Source organism: Prionailurus viverrinus, chromosome E1 (genome assembly GCF_022837055.1).
Source record: "Prionailurus viverrinus isolate Anna chromosome E1, UM_Priviv_1.0, whole genome shotgun sequence".
Classification (NCBI taxonomy): Eukaryota; Metazoa; Chordata; class Mammalia; order Carnivora; family Felidae; genus Prionailurus; species Prionailurus viverrinus.
Window position 1 is genome coordinate 34,712,649 of NC_062574.1, and position 20,897 is coordinate 34,733,545.

The following is a 20,897-nucleotide window of genomic DNA, read 5'->3' on the forward strand; positions in this document are numbered from 1 at the left end:
TGTTCTGGAGCCTAGTGACAAAGTGAGAGGTAAGAGACAGATAGTGGGTGGCCCCCTCATGAAGGGCTTTGCAGGCCATTTTAAGAACCATGGTTTTGTTTTTTTTTTTTTCACTCCAAGATGCAGAGCCATCAGGGGCCATGTGCAGAGCAATGGCACGATTTGATGTGTTTTTAAAGGATCCCTCTGGCTGCTATGAGGGGAAGGAGAGGGGATGATGGAAAACAGGGAAGCTAGTTAGGAGGTTCTTAAAATAAATTGGGCATAAGATGATGGTGGCTTTGAGACAGGACCAGCAACAACTTGGGAGGCTCAGTGCAAAATGCAAATGTGGGGTCTCTTGTTCGATAGTTATTAAGAATGTCCACGTGGTGACAGCACAGAGCATTAAAGCAGATGTAAGACCCTTACTTCTAAGCGCGGGGACCCGTGTGACTCTGCAGGTCACGTAAAGCCACCCTGCTTTCAGACAGGAGAAGCCAGACTGTCACCGGTCAAAAAGCAAAGCAGCCAGTATAGACCATTCTCTCGAGGAGTTGTCAAAAGATTGGGCAACAGGGTTGGGGGCAAAGATTTTTAGGCTATGGAGACAGATCGTGTCTATGGACAGGGGGAAATGGGAACGTTAGACATGAAGAGGGAGAATTTAAAGATCCCTGCCAGCAGAGGATTGAGGGGGGTGATAGGAGATGTCTGGGGAAGGCAGGGGGGAGGCCGGGGGGGGGCCACGGGGGCAAGAGAGGCCAGGCTGGGAGGAACAGGTGGGGTGGGGGCTCAAAGGAGACTGACAGGGCAAGAGCTTAGGTCACAGACGCTATGAGCGAGGGCCTTCCAGGAAGGAGGCAGGGGTCATTTTGTCTGAACGTCACTGAGAGGTTGAATTAGATGAGAACAAGAAAGTGTCCCCTAGGTTTGGAACCAGGCGGGTCATTGGTGGAGTGACAGGGCCAGAAACCAGACCGCGGGAGGCAGATGTGTTACAGGGTGACGGGGTTCCCCACTTCCCCGTGTGTGCTTTAAAACAAGCTTCGTGACGAAGGAGAGCAGAGAGACGGGGCCGTGAGATGTAAGGGGGAGGGGAGGTGGGTGTGTGTGTGCAGGACGGATGCTATGATAGCTCATGTTTGCCAGTGAATGGGAATCATCCAACAGAGGGAGCAGGCTGTAGGAAGCAGAGGGTGTAATGAGGGTGGTGAAGTCTGCAGGGGTGGACTTTGGTAGCAGGAGGGACACTTCCTGCTAAAAGAGGAAGGAAGAGGGGCGCCTGGGTGGCGCAGTCGGTTAAGCGTCCGACTTCAGCCAGGTCACGATCTCGCGGTCCGTGAGTTTGAGCCCCGCGTCGGGCTCTGGGCTGATGGCTCGGAGCCTGGAGCCTGTTTCCGATTCTGTGTCTCCCTCTGTCTCTGCCCCTCCCCCGTTCATGCTCTGTCTCTCTCTGTCCCCCCAAAAAATAAATAAACGTTGAAAAAAAATAAATAAAAGAGGAAGGAAGAGGTGAAGGGACCACAGGCAGTTGGAAAGTCTGGAGGCGAGAAGGTCGAGGGAGTTCACATCTCCTACCCTATTTTTCTCACGGGCAAGTAAGTCACACAAGGTCCATGGCTGAGCAAAGGGGAGGAAATATGGGGGTTTGAGGAAAGAAGGTTCAAATGGCTCTTTCTGGAAGTGGGATCACATGCTTTGGGGGGAAGCAAAATAGAAATACCCAGCAGTGATGTGTGGTCACAAACTGGAAGTAAAGTCAGTGATTTTCTCCAGCGATGTCTTAGCTGCTGAGTGTCAGCATGTAGAAGGTAGACAGAGGGGCCCGGCTGGGGAGGGGTTTTGTAGGCGAGGACCACTGACAGAAAGGAGGGCAAGGGAGTCGGGAGCACTGGCACCGGTGGAGCACAGAACCCAGGCTAGATGACCTGGGGGACAGAGGGACAAAGGTAGGCCACAGGGTTGGGGGTCCTAACGACGACAAAGTTCTGGGACAGCAGAGGGTTTGGGGCACGTGAGCTGGGAGGACTGGGAAGGGTGGTTTAAAAGCTTGACTTGAGATCTCAGAGATGCTGCAGCTGCTGGGTGTGAAGAGGTCTGGGGTGTGACCACAGGAAGAAGTAAGTGGAGAAGAGTCTGCATCTCCCCGCCGCCATTAGGGGACAACTCCCTTTCCCCAACAAAGGCCATGCTGCCCCACCCCTGCTCCTTCCACCGGCTAATCTCTGGCTGGAGTCCTGACCCTCCTGAGTACCCCAGCTGAATGACCTTCCTCTTGTCCGCCCTCTTTGGGTGCATCACTCCAGGGCTCTTATCAGAGCCCTGTCTTCCCTCTCCCACAACATCAGAATCTGCTTGAAGAGAGACCCACCATGCTCAACTCTGGACCCTCTTCACCTCCTAGCATAGACCTCTGGCTGATGCTCGATAAGGGTTGAGTGGATGAATGAATGAATGAATGAATGAAGAATCCCCCAAATGAAGAGCTGGTCTTGGGATGTAGGGACGATGGGCCACCAAGCACCCTTCCCCAGCTATTCCAGAATCGCCCTGCCCAAGGCTCATCCTAGTACCCACCTCAGTCTCTATCTTGGAGTACTCCTTGACTCTCTCCACAGCCACGATGTTAGACTCCAAGTCTGACATCATTTGGATCATCCACGTCAGACTAATTGTTATCTGGCCAAAGGGACTGGGTCATGGATACGGTGATCTCCCCTCCCCCCAACAGCTATGGGAGGAGTTCCGACTCCCTGATTATGCTCCTTGCCTCTACGCCCCAGGTGGGCCTGGGCAAGCCCATAGGTGTGCCACCTGGGGCTCTATCACACCTGTATCTCAGGCAGTGACCTTGCAGACTTAACCAAGGACTACCTAGCCCAATGTTTCTCAAACTTTAATGTGTATAAGGAAGGTTCCCCAGAGAATCTTGTTAAAACGTTGCTTATGATTCAGTAGGTCTGTGGTGGGACTTGAGATTTTGTATTTTTTTTAATTTTATTTTGAGAGAGAGAGAGACAGAGAGAGAGAGAATCCCAAGCAGGCTCTGTGCTGTCAGCACAGAGCCCGTCATGGGGCTCGATCTCCCAGTTCATGAGATCGTGACCTGAGCTGAAACCAAGAGTCAGATGGTGATGTTGATGCAACCGGTCCCTGGACCACACTGCGTGCCAAGGAGTCTTGATAGGCATGCAGAATCCTGAGCCCCACCCTGGGCCTGCTGTATCAGAACCCACATTCCAGGTGATTCATAACACAGGAAAGCTTGAGAAGACTCATTTGTCTCCATTGTCCTTTGTTTACCAAAACATTCAAGGCTTGAGCCCTCTGAGGCATTGAAAATGTGATCTAAGTCACAAAAATGCCATTTGCAGTCATTTAAGATTTTATTTTTTAAGTGATCTCTACACCCAACGTGGGGCTTGAACTCACGACCCCGAGATCAAGAGTCGCACGTTCCACCGACTGAGCCAGCCAGGCGCCCCACCATTTGTAGTTATTTAAGCCTTTGATAACACAGGCTGATGTCAGGTGACCAGCCCGCCCTCTACTCCAGGCTCCAGTCACCTTCTCTGTGTACATTCTCTGCAGGCCTGTGAAATGAGGTATATTCCAGCCCTCTGCTTCCCTGCCCCAGGACTGCTGTCAGGGTTGTTGACCTTCTAAATCTCATGCACAGGCCGGACAAGCTCTGTCTGTCCTTTGGCGCCAAGATAATTTCTCCAACGCCAACACCCAAGGTAGAGAATCTCCTCCGGGGTCTTCCCACATTTTGTTCCTTCCTCCACAAAGACCTGTTCACCCGGCATTACAATCCCCTGTTGGTTGAGAGTGTCTCTCCATGCCTGACTGTGGGCTCACGGTCCTGGTGAGCATCTCCCGAGCTTTCGCTCTGCCCAGTATGGGGACCAGCCACGGGTCCTGGTGAGCAGAACCCGTGGCTGGTCCCCATACTGGGCAGAGCGAAAGCTCGGGAGATGCTTGTGACACCTGTGTTGTCTCTACCCCAGTTGTGGCCCCCGCCCCGGGACCCGGACCCCTGCGTACCTGTAGGGCGTAGGACACAGAAAGGCCCACCAGCCCTGGACTCGGGCTGTTTCCGCCAATCACAGCAAAGAGTGCAGCAAAGAACACAACACAGTTCCCCACAGACTCCACGTGGACCCACAGCCACCTGTGGGAACAAGACAAGGAGGAAGTGGGGCAGGTACAGGAAGGGGGCAGTTTCCTGTGTAGGGGGGAGAGCCGGAACCCAGAACTCCAGGGTCTGTCCTGCAGAGACCCTGGTGGGAACTCTTGGAGGAACAGGGGGTGAGGGAAGAGGCTTGTGACCTGTTGGAGGCAACGTAGGGGTAGGAGCGCCTCACGTTGGTGTCCACCTTAGCGTCACTGATGGCCTTGAAGTCCTGGCTGCGGCCATAGGCCCGAATGACGCTGGTGCCAGTCACCGTCTCTGAAAAGTGGGAGTATATGGGCGAGCGGCTGACGGAGTCCAGCCGCTTCAGGTGCCGTGACGTAGCCACATAGAAGCGCTGGCAGAGGACAGAGAAAGAGCTTGGGGTCAGCACCGTAGGACCCCTGACTCAGTCCGGGATGCCCTCTGAACCCATGTGGGCCTTCTTCCAGCCAGCCCCCTTACCCATAAGACTTGGCTCCCTTTCCCTACCTGATGTGGCTCCATGAACTCATTCCACCCTTTCCCTTTGGTCGGCTCTGCTCAATCTTCCAGGCCACTTCCTCCACGAAGCCCTTCCTGAATCCCTCTCAGCTCCTGACCCCTTACCCCCCTGTAGGGGCCTGGATTGCAGTACGGACCTTGCGTGGCCTCCTAAATCAGTGAACGTGCCTGTCTCCACTGAGGGGTCCCAGCAAGGTGCTCACACAGAATATCACAAGATTTGCAAAAATAAGATCATTTTGTATTCTTTTGCGTAAAGAGCTTTTCCCCACCCCAACTCCAGTTTTCTAAAACTTCAGCCCCACAAAAACATGTTTCTGCCTCCAGTTTCCATCCTGTGGGCCCCAAGATGGCCAGGGCCTTACAGGATGGGTATCTGAGAGTCTCCTGTCCCTGCACAGAACACAGCCCAGATCAGGGACTCCCCACAAGGGCCTGAGCTTCCAGTCACCTTGTGGGTTACCTTCATCAACTGATTAAACTCATGGAAGGACAGGGGCTCAGAAACGCAAAGGACTTCTACAATCAGCTGTAACTGAATGTTACCAAATCATCTATGTTAAACACATATATGCACATATATGTTTAGATATGTCTAAAAGAAGGGACGGATAATGTGTCTCGCACGGTTAACAATATTTTATTTAAAAATAGGCAGGGGCGGGGTGGGGGCATCGCCTGGGTGGCTCAGCCTAATAAGCGTCCTATTCTTGATTTCAGCTCAGGTCGTGATCTCACGGTTCGTGAGTTCGAGCCCTGAATCGGGCTCCACCCTCCCTGACAGTGTGAGGCCTGCTTGGGATGCTCTCTCTCCCTCTCTCTCTGCCTCTCCCCTGCTCGCTCTCCCTGTCTCAAAACTTCCGAAGAAAAAATAGGCAGCAGGAAGCAGTTTCAGGGTCAGTCACAATTTACAAGGATTTCATTTTACCCTAACAACAACCCTATGAGGTAGGTTCCAGGATTCTATTTTACAGGCGAGGAAAATGAATTTCAAAGAAGTAAAGTAACCGACTACAGTCCCTGACCAAATCCAACTGTAAGGTCCGTGGGTCCCAACCCCGGTGGCCAGTCCATACGAGAGCCCCGCCCACACCAGCGCCCCGCCCACAGAGAGCCCCGCCCACACCACCGCCTCCGGAGAGCCACGCCCACACAAAACCACGCCCCCTCGCTGGCTGCGGACCTGCAACGTGATGTACAGGACAGCCAGAGGCAGGGTGACCACAGTGAAGAGCGGCGTGCTGGCTATGATGACCACGAAGGCGGAGATGGAGTTGTGGAAGGAATTCAGCGGCATGAGGATGGTGGGGGCCAGAACCTCATCGATGACGTAGATGTCCTTAGAGAACCGGTTGAGGATCCGGCCTGAGGGCGTCGTATGGAAGAAGGACTGTGGCGAGCGCATCCTGTTGTGCAGCAGCACCCGGTGAAGCGAGCGTGCAGCCTGGACACTCCCCACCATCAGCGTGATGGCTGACACCATCACCAGGAGCCCTGCTGGAGGAGGCGGAGGGGTGCTTATTCACTGGCCAGGTGGCGGGCACGCAGGGCAAGGTTAGGAGGTAGGGGGTGGCCACGGTGGCTGGCAGGCTCAGAGACAGAGCACTGCTGGGATGAGCTGGAGAGGCCCAGAGGCAGGTGGACTGCTAGGGTGGATTAGGGAGGCACTGGGGCCAGGCAATGGCTGGGATGATGGAAGAAAACACAGAGTCAAGGGCATCGTTTGAGGGATCCAGCACCCCCGATGTGAGGAAAATACCTCCGGCTGTCTCTGCACGCTCACCTTGCAGAACACTCAAGGCAGCATAGACACCCAGCCTCACGTAGGTGTTATTCCATCGGCCATCCACCATAGCCTCATCGCTCCAGGCACTGAGCCACACGCTGGCCCCAATGGCAGCCGCACTATGACCCAGGTACAGAAGACAGATGGCCACTATGGTATAGAGCCCCATGCCCTTGGCGTAATCCCAGAACACACTCAGCTTCACCTGCAGGCCATGGCGGTCAAGGACAGAGGACTCTCGTGAGCCCCGGGACTGCTGGGGGCCTGCCCACCCTCTCCAGCCTTCCTTGTCCACCCTACTCACAGTGCCTATCTCCGCCTTCTCCTCCTGGATCAGTGCCCCGCTCGCCTTCACCTCTGCTGCCTGCACTACCTTCTCTGTTAAACCTGGGCGTCTCTGGGGCACAGGCCGGCCCTGGCCCTCGCCTTCCGAGGACATGACACTCAGCTGTCTGTGAAGGCAGCTGGTCGGGCACCCAGAGAGGCGATCTCCAACAAACCCACAGGACAGAGCCCCAGGGGGTTCAGGCTGTAGCCGGAGGCCCAGGTGTGGCCGTCAGGGAGAGAACGCCCACCTGTGCCCCACCTGGCCGGGCATAGGGAGGGCGCTGAGAGCTCTCAGGAGCTCACCTCATAAACTGCCTCTGGACCTCATACATGACTGGCTCGTTATCCGTCAGGCCTGTGTGATTGCTCAGCGTGTCCTCAATCAGCAGCACCTCCTCCTCGTCTGTGTCCTCCAAGGCTGCAGCAGGGTGGGAGAAAGGAGAAGCGGCTGGCTAGCTCGCCCTGCAAGCCACTAGTGCTCCCCGATCCCCACGCCAGAGAAGAGACCCGAGTGGACCAGCATGAGAGAACACGAGAAGCACGAGAGAACACGGAAGGGCAGCCAAGAACAAGAACGGAAGTAAACGATCAGTTTTGGGCTGGGGGAGGGGGAGGGAAAGGCAGCAAGAAAGACTTAGGTTAGATACGGAGAAAAACTTCCCTGCAGGGGCTATGGAGAAGGGGCCTCAAATATAAGGGTCGGGGGCTTGGGCTCTGGAGGCAGACTGGCTGAGCTTAAATGTCACTTCCTCCCTGCCTGACTTTAGGCAGGCAAGTAAAATGGGGATAATAATAGTACCCACTTGATCGTGTCATTGTGACTGGGAGGATTAAAGGGAAGATATGTGTGTCAAGTGCTTAGCAAGGGGCCCAGCACTTAGTAAATGTTCAAGTCATGTTAGCTGTCTATACAGCAGTAGGCAAGAAAACTCAGGAAAAGATCTGTGGGCCAGCCCAGGGTTTGGCGTTGGGGAGCCAGGACTGGACAACAAAGGGGGTGGGGGGTTTCTGGGCTCAGAGACTTCAAAACGCTCCACGAGGACTGGGAATTTTCCATTTGGCCACGGCCATCTCTCAGTGCCGAGAGTAGTGCCAGGACCTAGTAATTACTCAGTCCATCTTTGCTGGTAACTAACTGACTTCTCCAAGCACTTGCAGATTTATCGAATGACTTCTCTGTGAGATAGCCTTGACATTCAGGCTGGGCCCGGGCCCTTATGCCCTTCGGACACAAGGGAAAAGTAGGGCTCTGAGGCCCGAGCTGCTGATAAGGTCACACAGGCAAGAGAAGGGAGAGGCACTTGACTACGTCCAGTTCGCTTTCCCTCTTGGTGACGTCTGATTGTCACGCAGATGGTCGAAGTTCCTCGGAACCTCCCTTGTGTGACACTGGGCCCATCCAGCGACAGACACCCCAAGACAGGGGAGATGCCAGGAGGGCACAGGAATGTGGAGGGTCAGGGATGGTTACCGGTCCTGCTGCCTTCCTTCAGGTTCTTCTCGGGCTTGTCAGGTGCGTAGTTGCAGAGGAAGTTGGCAAAGGAGCCGCTGTGCTGCAGCAGGGCTGGGTAGGGGCCCGCCTCAGACACCTGCCCGTCAGCCAGCACTATGATGAAATCCATCTGGGGCAGGAAGTTGATGCTGTGTGTCACCAGCACCCGTGTCTGGGGAGAAGACAGCAGGCCATCATTTCCACTGACCTCAGCACACACACCCCTGGCGTCGGCACAGGGGTGAAAGTCATCTCACACCCCTCACCCCAGGCTCACTGCAGCCGGCTCGGTGCCCCTGGGGTGTGTCCCCCCTCCCCGGGCTTCCCCTGCCACCCAACAGACCTTCCTGCTTCTCAGGCCTCCCATATCTCCAGGTCTCCTCCAAACCCCTTGGCCTCCCACTGCTTCTCTCCTAAGGCCCTAGATCTCTCCGTGCCTCCCCCACAACGTCCTGGAGGCCTCACGTTGCCTGCCAGCACGCCTTCGGGCCCTATGACTTGGTCAAAGAGATACTTGGCCACATGGGAGTCCACAGCTGACAGTGGGTCATCCAACATAAAAAGGTCAGCTTCCCTGTAAACAGCTCGGGCCAGACTCACCCGCTGTCGCTGGCCCCCAGACAGGTGAATGCCCTGGATGGAGGAGAGAGGTGGGAGGTGTGTACTGGGGAGAAGAGAGTCAGACAGGCACAAGGGGACAAGGGCCCTGTCACCGTCATTCAACAAAGCAGACCTCTCAATTCTCATTTGATATGCCTGGTCTTGTCCCTGTGAAGCTCTGAGGCCATAGGAGAAGAGGTGGTGGCCCTCAAGTGTCCCCCCAGGGCAGGTGAGGACATCTGCTCCCTCTGCTTCACCACCCTGCCCAGCTGGTTTCCCTGGCTGCTGCCTGTATACTCTGAAAGGCTGGAAATCCCCCAGGAGGTCCTTAATAGACCTTTTAATCTGCCATCGCCCATACAGTTTGCAGATGGCTTTCCTAACGGGGATCCCATTTGATCCTCCTATCAGTCCTTTCGGGGAGGTGTCATCAGCCCCACCTTCCAGATGAAGAAATTAGAGCCCAAGATGTTAATGACTTTGTCCAAGGTCCTGAACTCTCAAGAGCAGAAGCAAGAATGGAAACCCGGTTCCGGCCCCCAAATTCGTTAACCCTGGGATTGTCCAGGAGCCAGAGGAGAGGTAAGATCTCTCTTTAAACCCATGATGTGGAAACCGAGGCACATAGCAGCAGGGCTGGGCCCCGAAAGCAGACCCCAGAGGTGTGGTCTGCTTTCCCACCTCCAGCTTCCTTCATTCCCTCTGGAACAGGACCCAGCTTTTTCAGGTACCCTGAGAAATGGACCCAGAATGGGTTGGGGAGTGGCAAACGTGGGATGGGAGCTCGAGATGCGGGGAGAAGCAGGGGGTGGGCACACAGCTGAAGTGACTGAGGCATGTGAGCATGTCTGCATTCAACGAACCAGTCTTTTTTGAGTGCCTACTAAGTGCTGGGCACTAAATTAGGTTTGTGTGTGCGCAAGGTAAGTGCGGCTCCAGGAGAGATGGGAAGGAGGGGTTGCATCATAGATGAGGAGGTCTCCTTTGGCTTCCTATAACCTCAGACTCCCATCCCCACTGCCCGGCTCAGGTCCTCATTGCTTCCCCCAGACCACCATGAGAGCCTCTCACTGGTTCCTGTGCCTTTGGGCCCCTCACACTGCAGTCAGGGCAGCTTTACAAAATGCAGGTCATGTCCCTACTTAAAACCCTCCATGGACAAGGTGAACATCAAGATAAGTGATGATGGTAGGGGATTATAATCCATTGGGTCAAATAAGAATTCTTGAGCTCGTATTGATATAAAGAGATTCATAAGTAAAAAAGGGGAAGGAGGGGAAAGCTCTTTTTAATTTTTTTATATATATTTTTTTATTTGAGAGGAGAGAGGTGGGAGGACAGACAGAGCACAGGCAGGGGAGGAACAGAGACAGAGGGGGACACAGAATCTGAAGCAGGCTCCGGGCTCTGAGCTGTCAGCACAGAGCCCAACTCGGGGCTCGAACTCACGGGCAGCGAGATCGTGACCTGAGCCGAAGTCGGACGCCTAACCGGCTGAGCCACCCAGGTGCCCTGGGAAGGCTCTTTTTTAGACTAGAATGGCAGCTAATAACCGAAGGAATGGGGTTAGGGAATCACCATTTGGCAAACACGACAGCAAACGCTGACTCAGGCAAGAATCATCAGTGAACGTTGTAAATGAAATCACCGATGAAAGACACCACCTCAATCAAGCGATCAAAGTTAGCATTGTCAATAAGGTACGAACTGACATGTGTCTCCTGCTATGATGCACCAGTAAGGACATAATATTACTTCTTTGACACTTCCCCCCCAAACATACAATCTAACCCAATTGTGTTCAAATTGAGAGACATTCTACAAAATAGCCGGCCTGCAGTCTTCAAAACTGTCAAGGTCCTGAAAGACAAAGCCTGAGGAATTCTCCAGATTGACAGAGAATAAAGAAATGTGACCACTAACTACAGCTCGTGATCCTGGACTGGATCCTCGCCCAGGAAAGAAAACAGCTAAAAAAGACATTTACGGGGACAAGTGAGAACATGTGAATACAGACAGTAAATTAAATAATAGTCTCATATCAATGTTAAGTTTCTTGATTTTGATAATTCAAGTATCTTGATTTTGATAATTCAAGTTATGTTAGGGAATGTCTGTCTTGAGGGAATACATACCAAAATCGTCAGTGTGAAAAACCTCCCGAGCGGAAACTATAAAACTCTTAGAAGAAAGCATAGGAGGGGGGCGCCTGGGTGGCGCAGTCGGTTAAGCGTCCGACTTCAGCCAGGTCACGATCTCGCGGTCCGTGAGTTCGAGCCCCGCGTCGGGCTCTGGGCTGATGGCTCAGAGCCTGGAGCCTGTTTCCGATTCTGTGTCTCCCTCTCTCTCTGCCCCTCCCCCGTTCATGCTCTGTCTCTCTCTGTCCCAAAAATAAATAAACGTTGAAAAAAAAAATTAAAAAAAAAAAAAAAAAGCATAGGAGGAAAGTTTCATCAGGTTTGGCGATGATTTTTTTTGGATCTGACACTAAAAGCACAGGCAGTAACAGTAAAACAAGACATATCGGATCACATTAAAATTGAAAACTTTTGCGCATCAAAGGACACGATCCACAGAGTGAAAAGGCAACTTTCAGAAGAGGAGAAAATATTTGCGACTCGTAAACCTGATAAGGGGTTAATATCCAGTCTACATAAGGAACTCCTGCACATCGACAACAGAAAGCCAAACAACTGGATTAAAAATGAGCAAAGGACTTGGGGCAGATGCCTGGGTGGCTCAGTCAGTTAAGCGTCTGACTTCGGCTCAGGTCATGATCTCATGGTGGGTGGGTCTGAGCCCCGAGTCGGGCTCTGTGCCGACAGCTCAGAGCCTGGAGCCTGCTTGGGATTCTGTGTCTCCCTCTCTCTCTGCCCCTCCCTTGCTTTGTCTCTGTCTCTCTCTCTCAAAAAAATAAATAAACATTAAAAAAAATTTTTTTTTAATGAGCAAAGGACTTGAATAGCTAGTCCTCCAAAGAAAAATCTTCAAATGGCAAAAAACACAAGATGCTCAGCATCACTAATCACTAGGGAAACGCGAGTCCGAACCACAATGAAATACCATCTCGCAGCCATGAAAATGGCCGCTGTCAGAAACCAAACATCCGCTCCCCCCAAGAAAATGACAGCGTTGGCCAGGATGTGCGGAAGGTGAAATCCTCCTGCACGGTTAGTGGGAATATAAGAGGGTGCAGCCGTGACGGAGAACGGCATGGCATTTGCTCAAAAAATAGAATTACCTCATGACTTAGCAATCCCACTTCTGGGTACACACTCAGAAGAATTGGAAGTAGGGTCTCGAAAAGATATTTGCATGCCCGTGTTCAGAGTAGTATTATTCACCATAGGTAACAGGTGGAAGCAATCCAAGTGTCCCCTGACAGGTGAATGGATAAGCAAAATGTGACCCATATGCATAATAAAATATTGACCTTAAAAAGGAAAGAGATTCTGACACATGTAACAACATGAATGAGCCTTGAGGATAGTATGCAAAGTGAAATAAGCCAGTCACACACACACACACACACACACACACACACACGAAAGCAGGTATCATGCTGTAGGATTCCATTTATATGATGTACCTGGAGTAGTCAACTTCCTAGGGACAGGAAGTAGAATGACAGTTGCCAGGGGCTGAGGGGAGCGGGGTGCATGGGGAATTGTGTACATGGGCACAGGGCAAGATGAAAGGAGGTTTGCACTTGGCTATACGACAATGTGAATATACTTACGGCGACTGACCCGCACAATTAAAAATGGCTAAGATGGTAAATTTTATGGTGTGTAAATTTGGCAACAATTAAAAGTAAATGAATCTTAAAAATTTCACTGGTGCCCTGTGGTTTTTAGGGTATAGGCCAAAACCTTCACTAAGGTTTTTAAGGTTCTGCCTTGCCCTGTACCCTCCCCACCTCTTCCAAACCTCTACTCGCACCAAACTGCCCCGGAATGCCGGTCCCATCACTGTTCCTTGGCTCACACCTTCGAAGACTTTCCATCACTCCTGATAAAAGCCCACAAGGCCTTACATGACCTAGCTGCCTGGATACCTCAGTGGCTTCACCTACTCCTCCTCACCCCAGCTCACTCCACTCCAGCCACACCGGCCTCCTTGTGGATCCCGACTGCTTCAACACAAAGGCCTCAGGGCCTTTGCACTTACTGATCTCTCTGCCTCAAATGTCCCCAGATGGGGCTCCACGTCCCCAGATATGGACTACTTCCTCACTTGTTCTCAGTGAGGCTTTCCCAAGGCATCCTAACAATACAGCCCTGTACATATTCCTATATCCCTTTCCTGTTTCATTCTTCCCCCTTAACATTTATCTAATATATATTTTATAAATAATATTATATTATATTAATATAGGACTTAATATTAATTAGTATAAGTCTGACTTAATTTAATATAATATTAATATAATACAATAGTATATAATATTATATTAATATTATAATAAATAATATATATTTATCTTGCTTATCCTCTCCCTCACTAGAATATAAGTGATATAAAGGGCAGAGATTTTAGTCTGGTATTCGTTGCCATGTAAGACAGTCTGGCATGCAGTAGGTATGTAATAAAATCCGATAATGAATGAATGGACGATGAATTCTTTTTCCTCAGCTGTTAAGATTCAGCTCAAAAGTGACGCCCTTCCTTATGCAGCTCTGCCCACCCTCAAGTCCCTCCTTGTCCCCTGCACCGGCTTCCGGCCTGGTCCCCAGGGCATTCTACACCCCCTACCTGTTCATAAGTCAGCCTACCCCAGTCGTAGACCCGTTCCCCCATTGCCAAGCACAGAGCTGGGTGATTTACATGAATGTGGGAAGGAAGGAAGGAAGGAAGGAAGGAAGGAAGGAAGGATTGAATGCATTTATGGATCTGAGCTGGGCTAAGGTGGGCAGCTATATGTGCTGACTCCCTAGAGGATGGGAGGGGACCCTGTACCTTTTCTCCAGTCTCCGTCTGGTCCCCGGCAGGCAGCATCTCCAGGTCAGCTAGCAAGGCACAGGCTTCCAGAGCCTGTTGGTACCGCTTGGGGTCCAGGGCTCGGCCAAACAGTATGTCTTCCTGAAGAGTGCAATTCTGGATCCATGCCTGCTGGGGCACGTAGGCCACAGAGCCCTGGCCGGAGGAGAAGCTACCTCAGGGTGTACCCCGGGCCTGGCCAAGCGGCCCTTCCCGGGAGTTGTACCCTCTCTCACCTTCACACACACCGTGCCTTCCAGGTTCTCCATCTCTCCCAGCAGGGCAGACACCAGGGAGGACTTCCCACAGCCCACAGGCCCCACCACAGCCACCAGTGCCCCTTTCGGCACCTGGATGTCTAGACTGAGGGCAAGGAGTCCAGGAACCCAGTCAGAGGTAGGGATTGGGATTTCCTTCCCCAACCTCTCACCTAGAGACTCAAGCCCTCCTCCCTTTCAGATACCACCTTGACAAGTTGAGGCTCTTTCTGGTTTCCAGGCCAAAGATGGGAGTGGAAGGAGTTGGGGGTGAGGGGGGTGAGGGGAGGGAGAGGTGACGGGAGCCCTGGGGGGCGGGGCCAATGTGAGAAGGCAGGGAAGCTGGGGGGGGGAGGGGCAGGGAGGCCTAAGAAAGGAAAAAAAAGTGGGGGAGGCCCGGGGAGGGACTGCACAAAGGGAGGGAGAAGGCGGGGCCGGTGGGAAGACAGGAAGAAGAAACGGATAAGTTAAAAGCTTGGAACAGAAGATTTTCTGGAGCAGGGTCCGGGACAAGGGCAGCCCAGGTAGAGGGTGTCTGGACCTGGGGTGATGGTCTTTCTTTCCACACAGTGGGGGTCAAGCTCATCTTGGCTCAGGAAATGCTGGATCCGTTTCAGAGACAAACTGATCTGCCGGAGAGTGAGTCAGCCCAGGAAGCTCTCCCTTCCCCCACCCGCTCCCACACTTGCCTGGCCCGGACTTCCTGGGAGAGGCAGGGCCCCCTGAAGACCCAGACGGGGTGCTGGACACCCCCCACCCTACGACTGAGTCTTCTCTGGCACCCACTGCCAAGAATAGGGTCTAGGTTGGTACGAGGAGGTTGTCTTCAGAATCCATGTTTCCAGGGACCTTTCCTCTCTTCCTCTGTCTCCAAATGACCCTTGGTTCTAATGACCTCATGCCAACTGCCCGCCCCCTCAATTCCAATAATTCTCCTGGATTGTCCCCTGACCCTAACAGCCTGCCCTACCTCCCGCAGAACCCCCAACCCTACCCGGGGTTACCTGGACCAGGCCGCTGATTATCTGGGGCAGCAGGTTCCGAGGGGTCTTTAAAATATTGAACAGGGACACAGACACAAAGGCCTTCTCGGCATCAGGCACGTTGTTCTGGTCTACGGACACATAGACCCCAAGGGTAATCAGGGTCACCGGGGCAGGGGTGGAGGGCGAGTGTCAGAATGGAATCTGTTGAGTCCAGAGGCCTGGGCTGGCCAGGTGGGAGGTGGGGGGCCAGCCCCAGTCGGGGGGGAGCCTCACCAGGAAGGGGGTGCAGACCCAGGTGAACGTGGATATGGCTTGGAGGTAGGCAGACTGGCGTAGTATCTGGAGCTTGTCCTCCCGGATGCCCTCCACCTTCCCCAAGAAAACGGGTTCCCAGGCATACAGCTTCAGCACCTTGAAGCCACCCAGGATCTCACTCATCAGCTTGGTGCGCGAGTCCTTGAACTTCATTTGCTCCGCCCGTGGGAAGAGTGGCAGTGACACGCCCTGCTCTCCTCCCCAGACCTCTCCCCACCGGGGTTCCTACCTTCCGTGCCCTGGCACGCACCGCAGCCATTCAGACGGCCCCCATTCCCCCCTCGTCCTTCCGCATGGCCCGTGCTGCCCCTCAGCCCAGCTGCGCCCTCTCCTCCGCCCACAGAGTCCAACTCCAACCTCAGTGCTTCCATCACTGACCCTCCCAGGCAGCATCCTCTGGGGGCCTCCTGAGGGTGCAGACCGCTTAACTTTCTCTTTGTTTCCCCAGGCCCTAACACAGGGCACGGCAGCCCGACTTGATTTATCCATTCAGCCCTATTCGTTGCATGCCTACTCTGTGCCAGGCCACGTGTTAGACATGCGGCACATAATGATGAACAACTCAAGCGAGGCCCCGGCCATCACGAAGCTGACAGTCTGATGGGGGAGGCAAACAGGAAGCAAACAGTAACTAAGTAAATGCTTAGCAAATCAGTACGTGGGACTCTGTGGGAGAGTAATGGGGTGGGGACTGGGAACTCAGAGTTTATGCTGGGGAACAATGGGGAGGAGTGAGCAAGCAAGGAAGGGATGAGATGCATGGCAGGGAACAGTGGGTGGGGGGGCCCAGAGGTACACGTAGCTCGGTGCTTTGGAGAAAAGAAAGAAGGCCAGAGTGGCTGCCACTTGGCCATGCCCTGGGGGGTGAGGACTTGTAGGTGGGCAGGGGCCCGGTGGGTGGTCATGGGGAGTTTGTCATTTATTCTACGCACAGCGGGAGGCTACTGAAGACTTCAATAAACATTTGAAAATGAAGGCTTGGACGACTGGCTATTTACACTGAGCACAGTGTGGTGGGAGAAGGCTCTCATTAGACCGGAAGATGCAGGGGCGCCTGGGTGGCTCAGTCGGTTAAGCGTCTGACTTCGGCTCAGGTCGTGATCTCCCGCTCAGTGAGTTCGAGCCCCGCGTCGGGCTCTGTGCTGACAGCTCAGAGCCTGGAGCCTGCTTCTGATTCTGTGTCTCCCTCTCTCTCTGCCCCTCCCCCGTTCATGCTCTGTCTCTCTCTGTCTCTCTCTGTCTCAAAAATAAATAAACGTTAAAAAAAAAAAAAAATTAAAAAAAAGACCGGAAGACACAGGTTTGAGGCCCGGCTCACCCTGATTCTGGACTGCCCTTATATCTCTGGGCTTTGATTTCTCAGCTGCTACACGAGAATGTGGCTAGAGCCCTCTCAGGGCTGTCATGAGGTTGGAGTGAGCTAAGGTTTGTGGAAGCGGCTTATAGCCATCCTTCCTCAGTAAGCAAGGCAACTGAGGGGCCCCAGGTTAGGGAAGGCCCTCCCCCAGGCACCTTGGCCGGGTGCTCCAGGCAGGAGCAGCAGACCCGTGATAGCACCTACCTGTAAGGCACGCATCTTCATGGCCACAGCTCCGTTGAGTGGGACCAGCAAGACGATTAAAGCCACCCCAGCCAAGATGGAAGGACCCAGGTTCTGAGGAGGCATGGGTGGATCGATAAGACAAATACCTAAAGAATGTGCACAGACCCCCACAGATGGACAGAGGCCTATGGATCAGAAACGTGGAGCTGGGCAGGAAGCAAGAAATGGTAGTCAGCCAAACAGATAGAAACAAACATACGGAAAAAGGCCAAATACGAAAACAGGTGCAGAAGCCCCCGGCCATCAGACAATGTCAAAAGCTAGGAACAAAGAGGCAAACAGAGGAAGGAGTCCAGACACACAGGAAGGTGACTACAGCCGGCCAGCCAAGGAGAGTCAGACTCACACCCAGGCCCCCCGGCACCCAGTTCCAGCGGACCTTCCTATAGATGACACCTGTGATCGCCGAACGAAGCCTCAACACCATCACATAGATACAGTGGAGATACTGTTGTGAGAGCAGAGTCTGCATCACAGAGCACGCAAACATCAGCCCGGCCACCGGGAAACCCCACCAGGGGGGGGCCACGGGGTTTGAAATAAACCTGATCAGGATGCTGCAAGGAGAGGAGAGAGGCATGAGAGCGGGGAGGGGTCCCCCAGGCCACTCCTTCGACTGCCGCCCTCCCCTCCCACCCTTAGCCTCCACTCTCCCAGGCAGGGGCTGCTGGCCCTCCACACCCCCACCCAGACCACCCCCACACCCCGGCTCAGCCCTATGCCACCTTAAGACCATGACCCCCCCCCCCCATCTTCCGTCCCTTCTGCCCTCACCTCTTTTCCCACCTGCCATGGCCCTGTGGCCCACTGCTTCTATCACTCTCTCCCTGCGAGCCTGCCCGCCTGCCTTTCTTGCCTCTTGGACCACGTGGCAGGAAGAGATGCCACAGGTCCATAGCTTAGACTTTCCTGCACCTTCTCCTTGGCTGCTGAAGGCTCTAGAACCTACCACACGACCCCACAGACGCTCCCCCTCAAATCCAGCCTTTCCAACATCAGTGGCCCCCGGTGCTGCTGGTGACCTTCTCCAGGGCGCTAATCTACCTCTTGTCCCCTGGCCCTCGTCACCTCTTGTCTCTAACCTTCTCACTGCCCCCACTCCCCACCCCACCCCACTCAGTAGCCGCCCCGCTCGTGTCTTACCACTTAACCACCCATTGAGAACTCCCTGACAACCACGGACTTCCTTCCAAACACTTGCTCTCTTCTTTTTCTTCTGGCTTTCCGAACCTGATCCTGCCCCGCTGAGCCCTGACTCCCATCTACCTGCTCAGCAACACGCTCCCTCATTGCCACCCTTTCTGGACCATCAACATCTTCATCCCTGCCGGCGGCTCTGTACCTTCACCTAGCGGCATGACCAAGTCTCTTCCATGTTGGGACACACCTCCCCTCGACCTCATGGAGCCACCTCCCGAGGTGTAGACAGGCCTCTCCTTTTGCTGCGTGTTGACTGTGTCTCCCCCCAAAAAAGATGTTCCAGTCCTAACCTCCGGTACCTGCGAATTTGACCTTATTCAAAAATAAGGTCTCTACGGATGTAATCAAGTTAGAATGAGGTCCTACTGGAGTCGGGTGGGCTCTAATCCAGGGACCGGTGTCTTTATAAGAGAAGGAGAAGGGGATTTGCACACAGAGACCCACGGATGTGAGTGTGCACACAGATATGTGCACATGAACGTGGACACACACACACACACACACACACACACTGGGGAGAATGCTGGAGGCCGACATGGGGGTGATGTGTCTACAAGCGGAGGCCAAGGATTGCCAGCAACCACAAGAAGCTAGGAGGCACAGTACAGATTCTCATTCAGAACCTCTAGAAGGGGCCAACCCTGCCAACATCTTGATTTCAGACTTCTGGCCTCCAGAACTGTGAGACGGTAAGTTCCTGCTGTTTTAAGGCCCCTCCCCACCTAGTTTGTGGCAATTTGTCCCAGCAGCCATAGGAAATGAATGTGTTTTCCTTATGGGAACTTTCTAGACCTCCCTGGCCCCTGCTCTCCAAGGCAGACCCACTGCTCTAGGTCCTTCCCCTCCGTCTCAGCCTCTATTCTCAGCACTAACAAACCCCACGTTGTCCCCCTCAGGCTCTATTTCACCGGCCAACCTGCTGCACTGGAGGCCATGCTTTCTGCTAGAAGCATTCTCTGTGCTCTGCTCCACGACTGGCTCTTTCCTCAGCTTTCACCCTTCCAAGCCAGCCTTCTGCTCACCCCTTACCTGTCACAGTTCCCTAGGGCTCTGTCTGGGGCCACCAACATGAATTCTCTGGGAGAGCCCAGCCACAGATACCGGACCCTGGGCCTCTACCTGATGGCTCTGAAACTGTGGTCTCCAGGTAGCTGGGAATGTGCCCCTGGGACAATGTCCCCCAGCACCTTGACTCCGACGTAGCCAAGACTCAACTCACCACCTTGCCTGGTGCCCAGCCCCCTCCTCCTGCTGCATTCATCATCTCAGAGAAAGATCCGACAGCCAGGTGGCCCACGACCCCTCCCTCTCCCTGGCATACACCCAATTCCCCAGCAGCTCCTGAATCGTATCTCATCCCTGGCCTGGACTCTCCTCTGACCTCGTTGGCCCACCTCCATCCCGCCACCCAGCCCTACATCCCCTGACAGAGGGGTCCTTCTGAAATGCAAACCAGATGCCCCTCCCCTGGCTTCAAATCTTCCAAGGATTTCCTTAGCTCTCCCTCTCTCTCCCTCCCTCAGGTCACCCTTTCCTCCAGAAATACCCGGAGTTCTTGAGTCATGTCGGCTGAGGCCTTTGTGACTCTGCATGCCCTGAACTTTCTCCTCCTTCCTCACCTAGTCGACCAACACCTGACTGTCCTTCCCACCTTGCTGACCCCTCCCGGAAGCAAGCGCACCTGCTGTTGCTCCTTCCCAGCCTGGCCTCCTTGTCCCTCCTAGGGATTTCCAGACACCCGAGTCTACCTCTGTCTGCACAGTGCTCTAATGGATTCCCACACTGGTCTTCCACCGTGTCTTCTAGATCTCTGCATGCCTAGTATCTAGCGTCATTCTGGTACACTGGGGGCTCAACAGCTGTTTTTTGAATGAGAATACACAGATGCACACGTGGAGGGACAAGGTGTTGGGGGGCTCAGCGGCGAGGTAGCCCTCCTTCTTACCCCCCGATTTGAGAGCTTTCCCTGGTCCAGGCCACTCATGGGACAGACGACAGCGCCTATCAACTGGCAAGGACCCCCTGGCTGGAGTTCAGAGCCCTGGACTCCAATCCATCTTTTCCAGCTGTGTGTGCCCTCAGGCAATTTCACCTCTCTGAGTTCCTGCTTTCTCGTTCGTTTTGCGTTTAGTTTTTCCACTTCCTCTCTCTCTTAAGATGGGATTAGGGGCACCTCTCTGTAGGATTGTTGGGGGGTGGGGGTGGGATTTGAAGAGAGGATGTTTGTTCATCCGCCCGCCAGGGTGCCTGGCATACAGCACGTGCCCGATGAAGATGAGCTGGATGTGAACTGAGGAAACTCTGGCACAGGGGTATTGTCACTTGCCAAAGGCCACACAGCAAGTGGGGAGAGCCCCTTCGGTCCCGGTCTGGGATCTTTCCCATGGTGTCCCTCTGTGCTCAGACCTTAGGGACGCCAGCTGGCGCCCCTTATCCAGGAGGGTAGCAGCAAGAGTGAGTGTGGTCAGACCTGAGCAGCTGCGGATTGACGAAGGAGAGCAGGTCCTGGGTCAACTTGAAGCAGATGCTCGTGAAGATGCCGGAACCACAGGTGGCCAGCACGGCCCGCGGGAAGGATGGCTCCTGGGGCCTGGGCGGCCCCCGAGCAGCACCACATCCTCACCGGACACTCTTCCCAGATGCCACCGCGGCCCTGTGTCTGGTCCAGGGAGGAAGGAGCAGTGGGTAGGA

The 20,897-nt window shown here is 53.9% G+C and overlaps 1 protein-coding gene across 1 annotated transcript in view; it reads right to left on the reverse strand.

Moving 5' to 3' along the window:
- ABCC3 (ATP binding cassette subfamily C member 3) overlaps positions 1 to 20,897 on the reverse strand; it is a 32,951-nt gene that overhangs the window by 7,319 nt on the left and 4,735 nt on the right. The window contains 17 exon segments of the mRNA XM_047831843.1: positions 2,556 to 2,661; positions 4,030 to 4,156; positions 4,315 to 4,514; positions 5,844 to 6,154; positions 6,444 to 6,651; positions 6,751 to 6,898; positions 7,077 to 7,191; positions 8,245 to 8,437; positions 8,731 to 8,898; positions 13,825 to 14,001; positions 14,082 to 14,275; positions 14,644 to 14,731; positions 15,107 to 15,254; positions 15,363 to 15,559; positions 16,959 to 17,057; positions 17,353 to 17,563; positions 20,677 to 20,865. Of these exon segments, the coding sequence (XP_047687799.1) occupies positions 2,556 to 2,661; positions 4,030 to 4,156; positions 4,315 to 4,514; positions 5,844 to 6,154; positions 6,444 to 6,651; positions 6,751 to 6,898; positions 7,077 to 7,191; positions 8,245 to 8,437; positions 8,731 to 8,898; positions 13,825 to 14,001; positions 14,082 to 14,275; positions 14,644 to 14,731; positions 15,107 to 15,254; positions 15,363 to 15,559; positions 16,959 to 17,057; positions 17,353 to 17,563; positions 20,677 to 20,865 (2,879 nt within the window).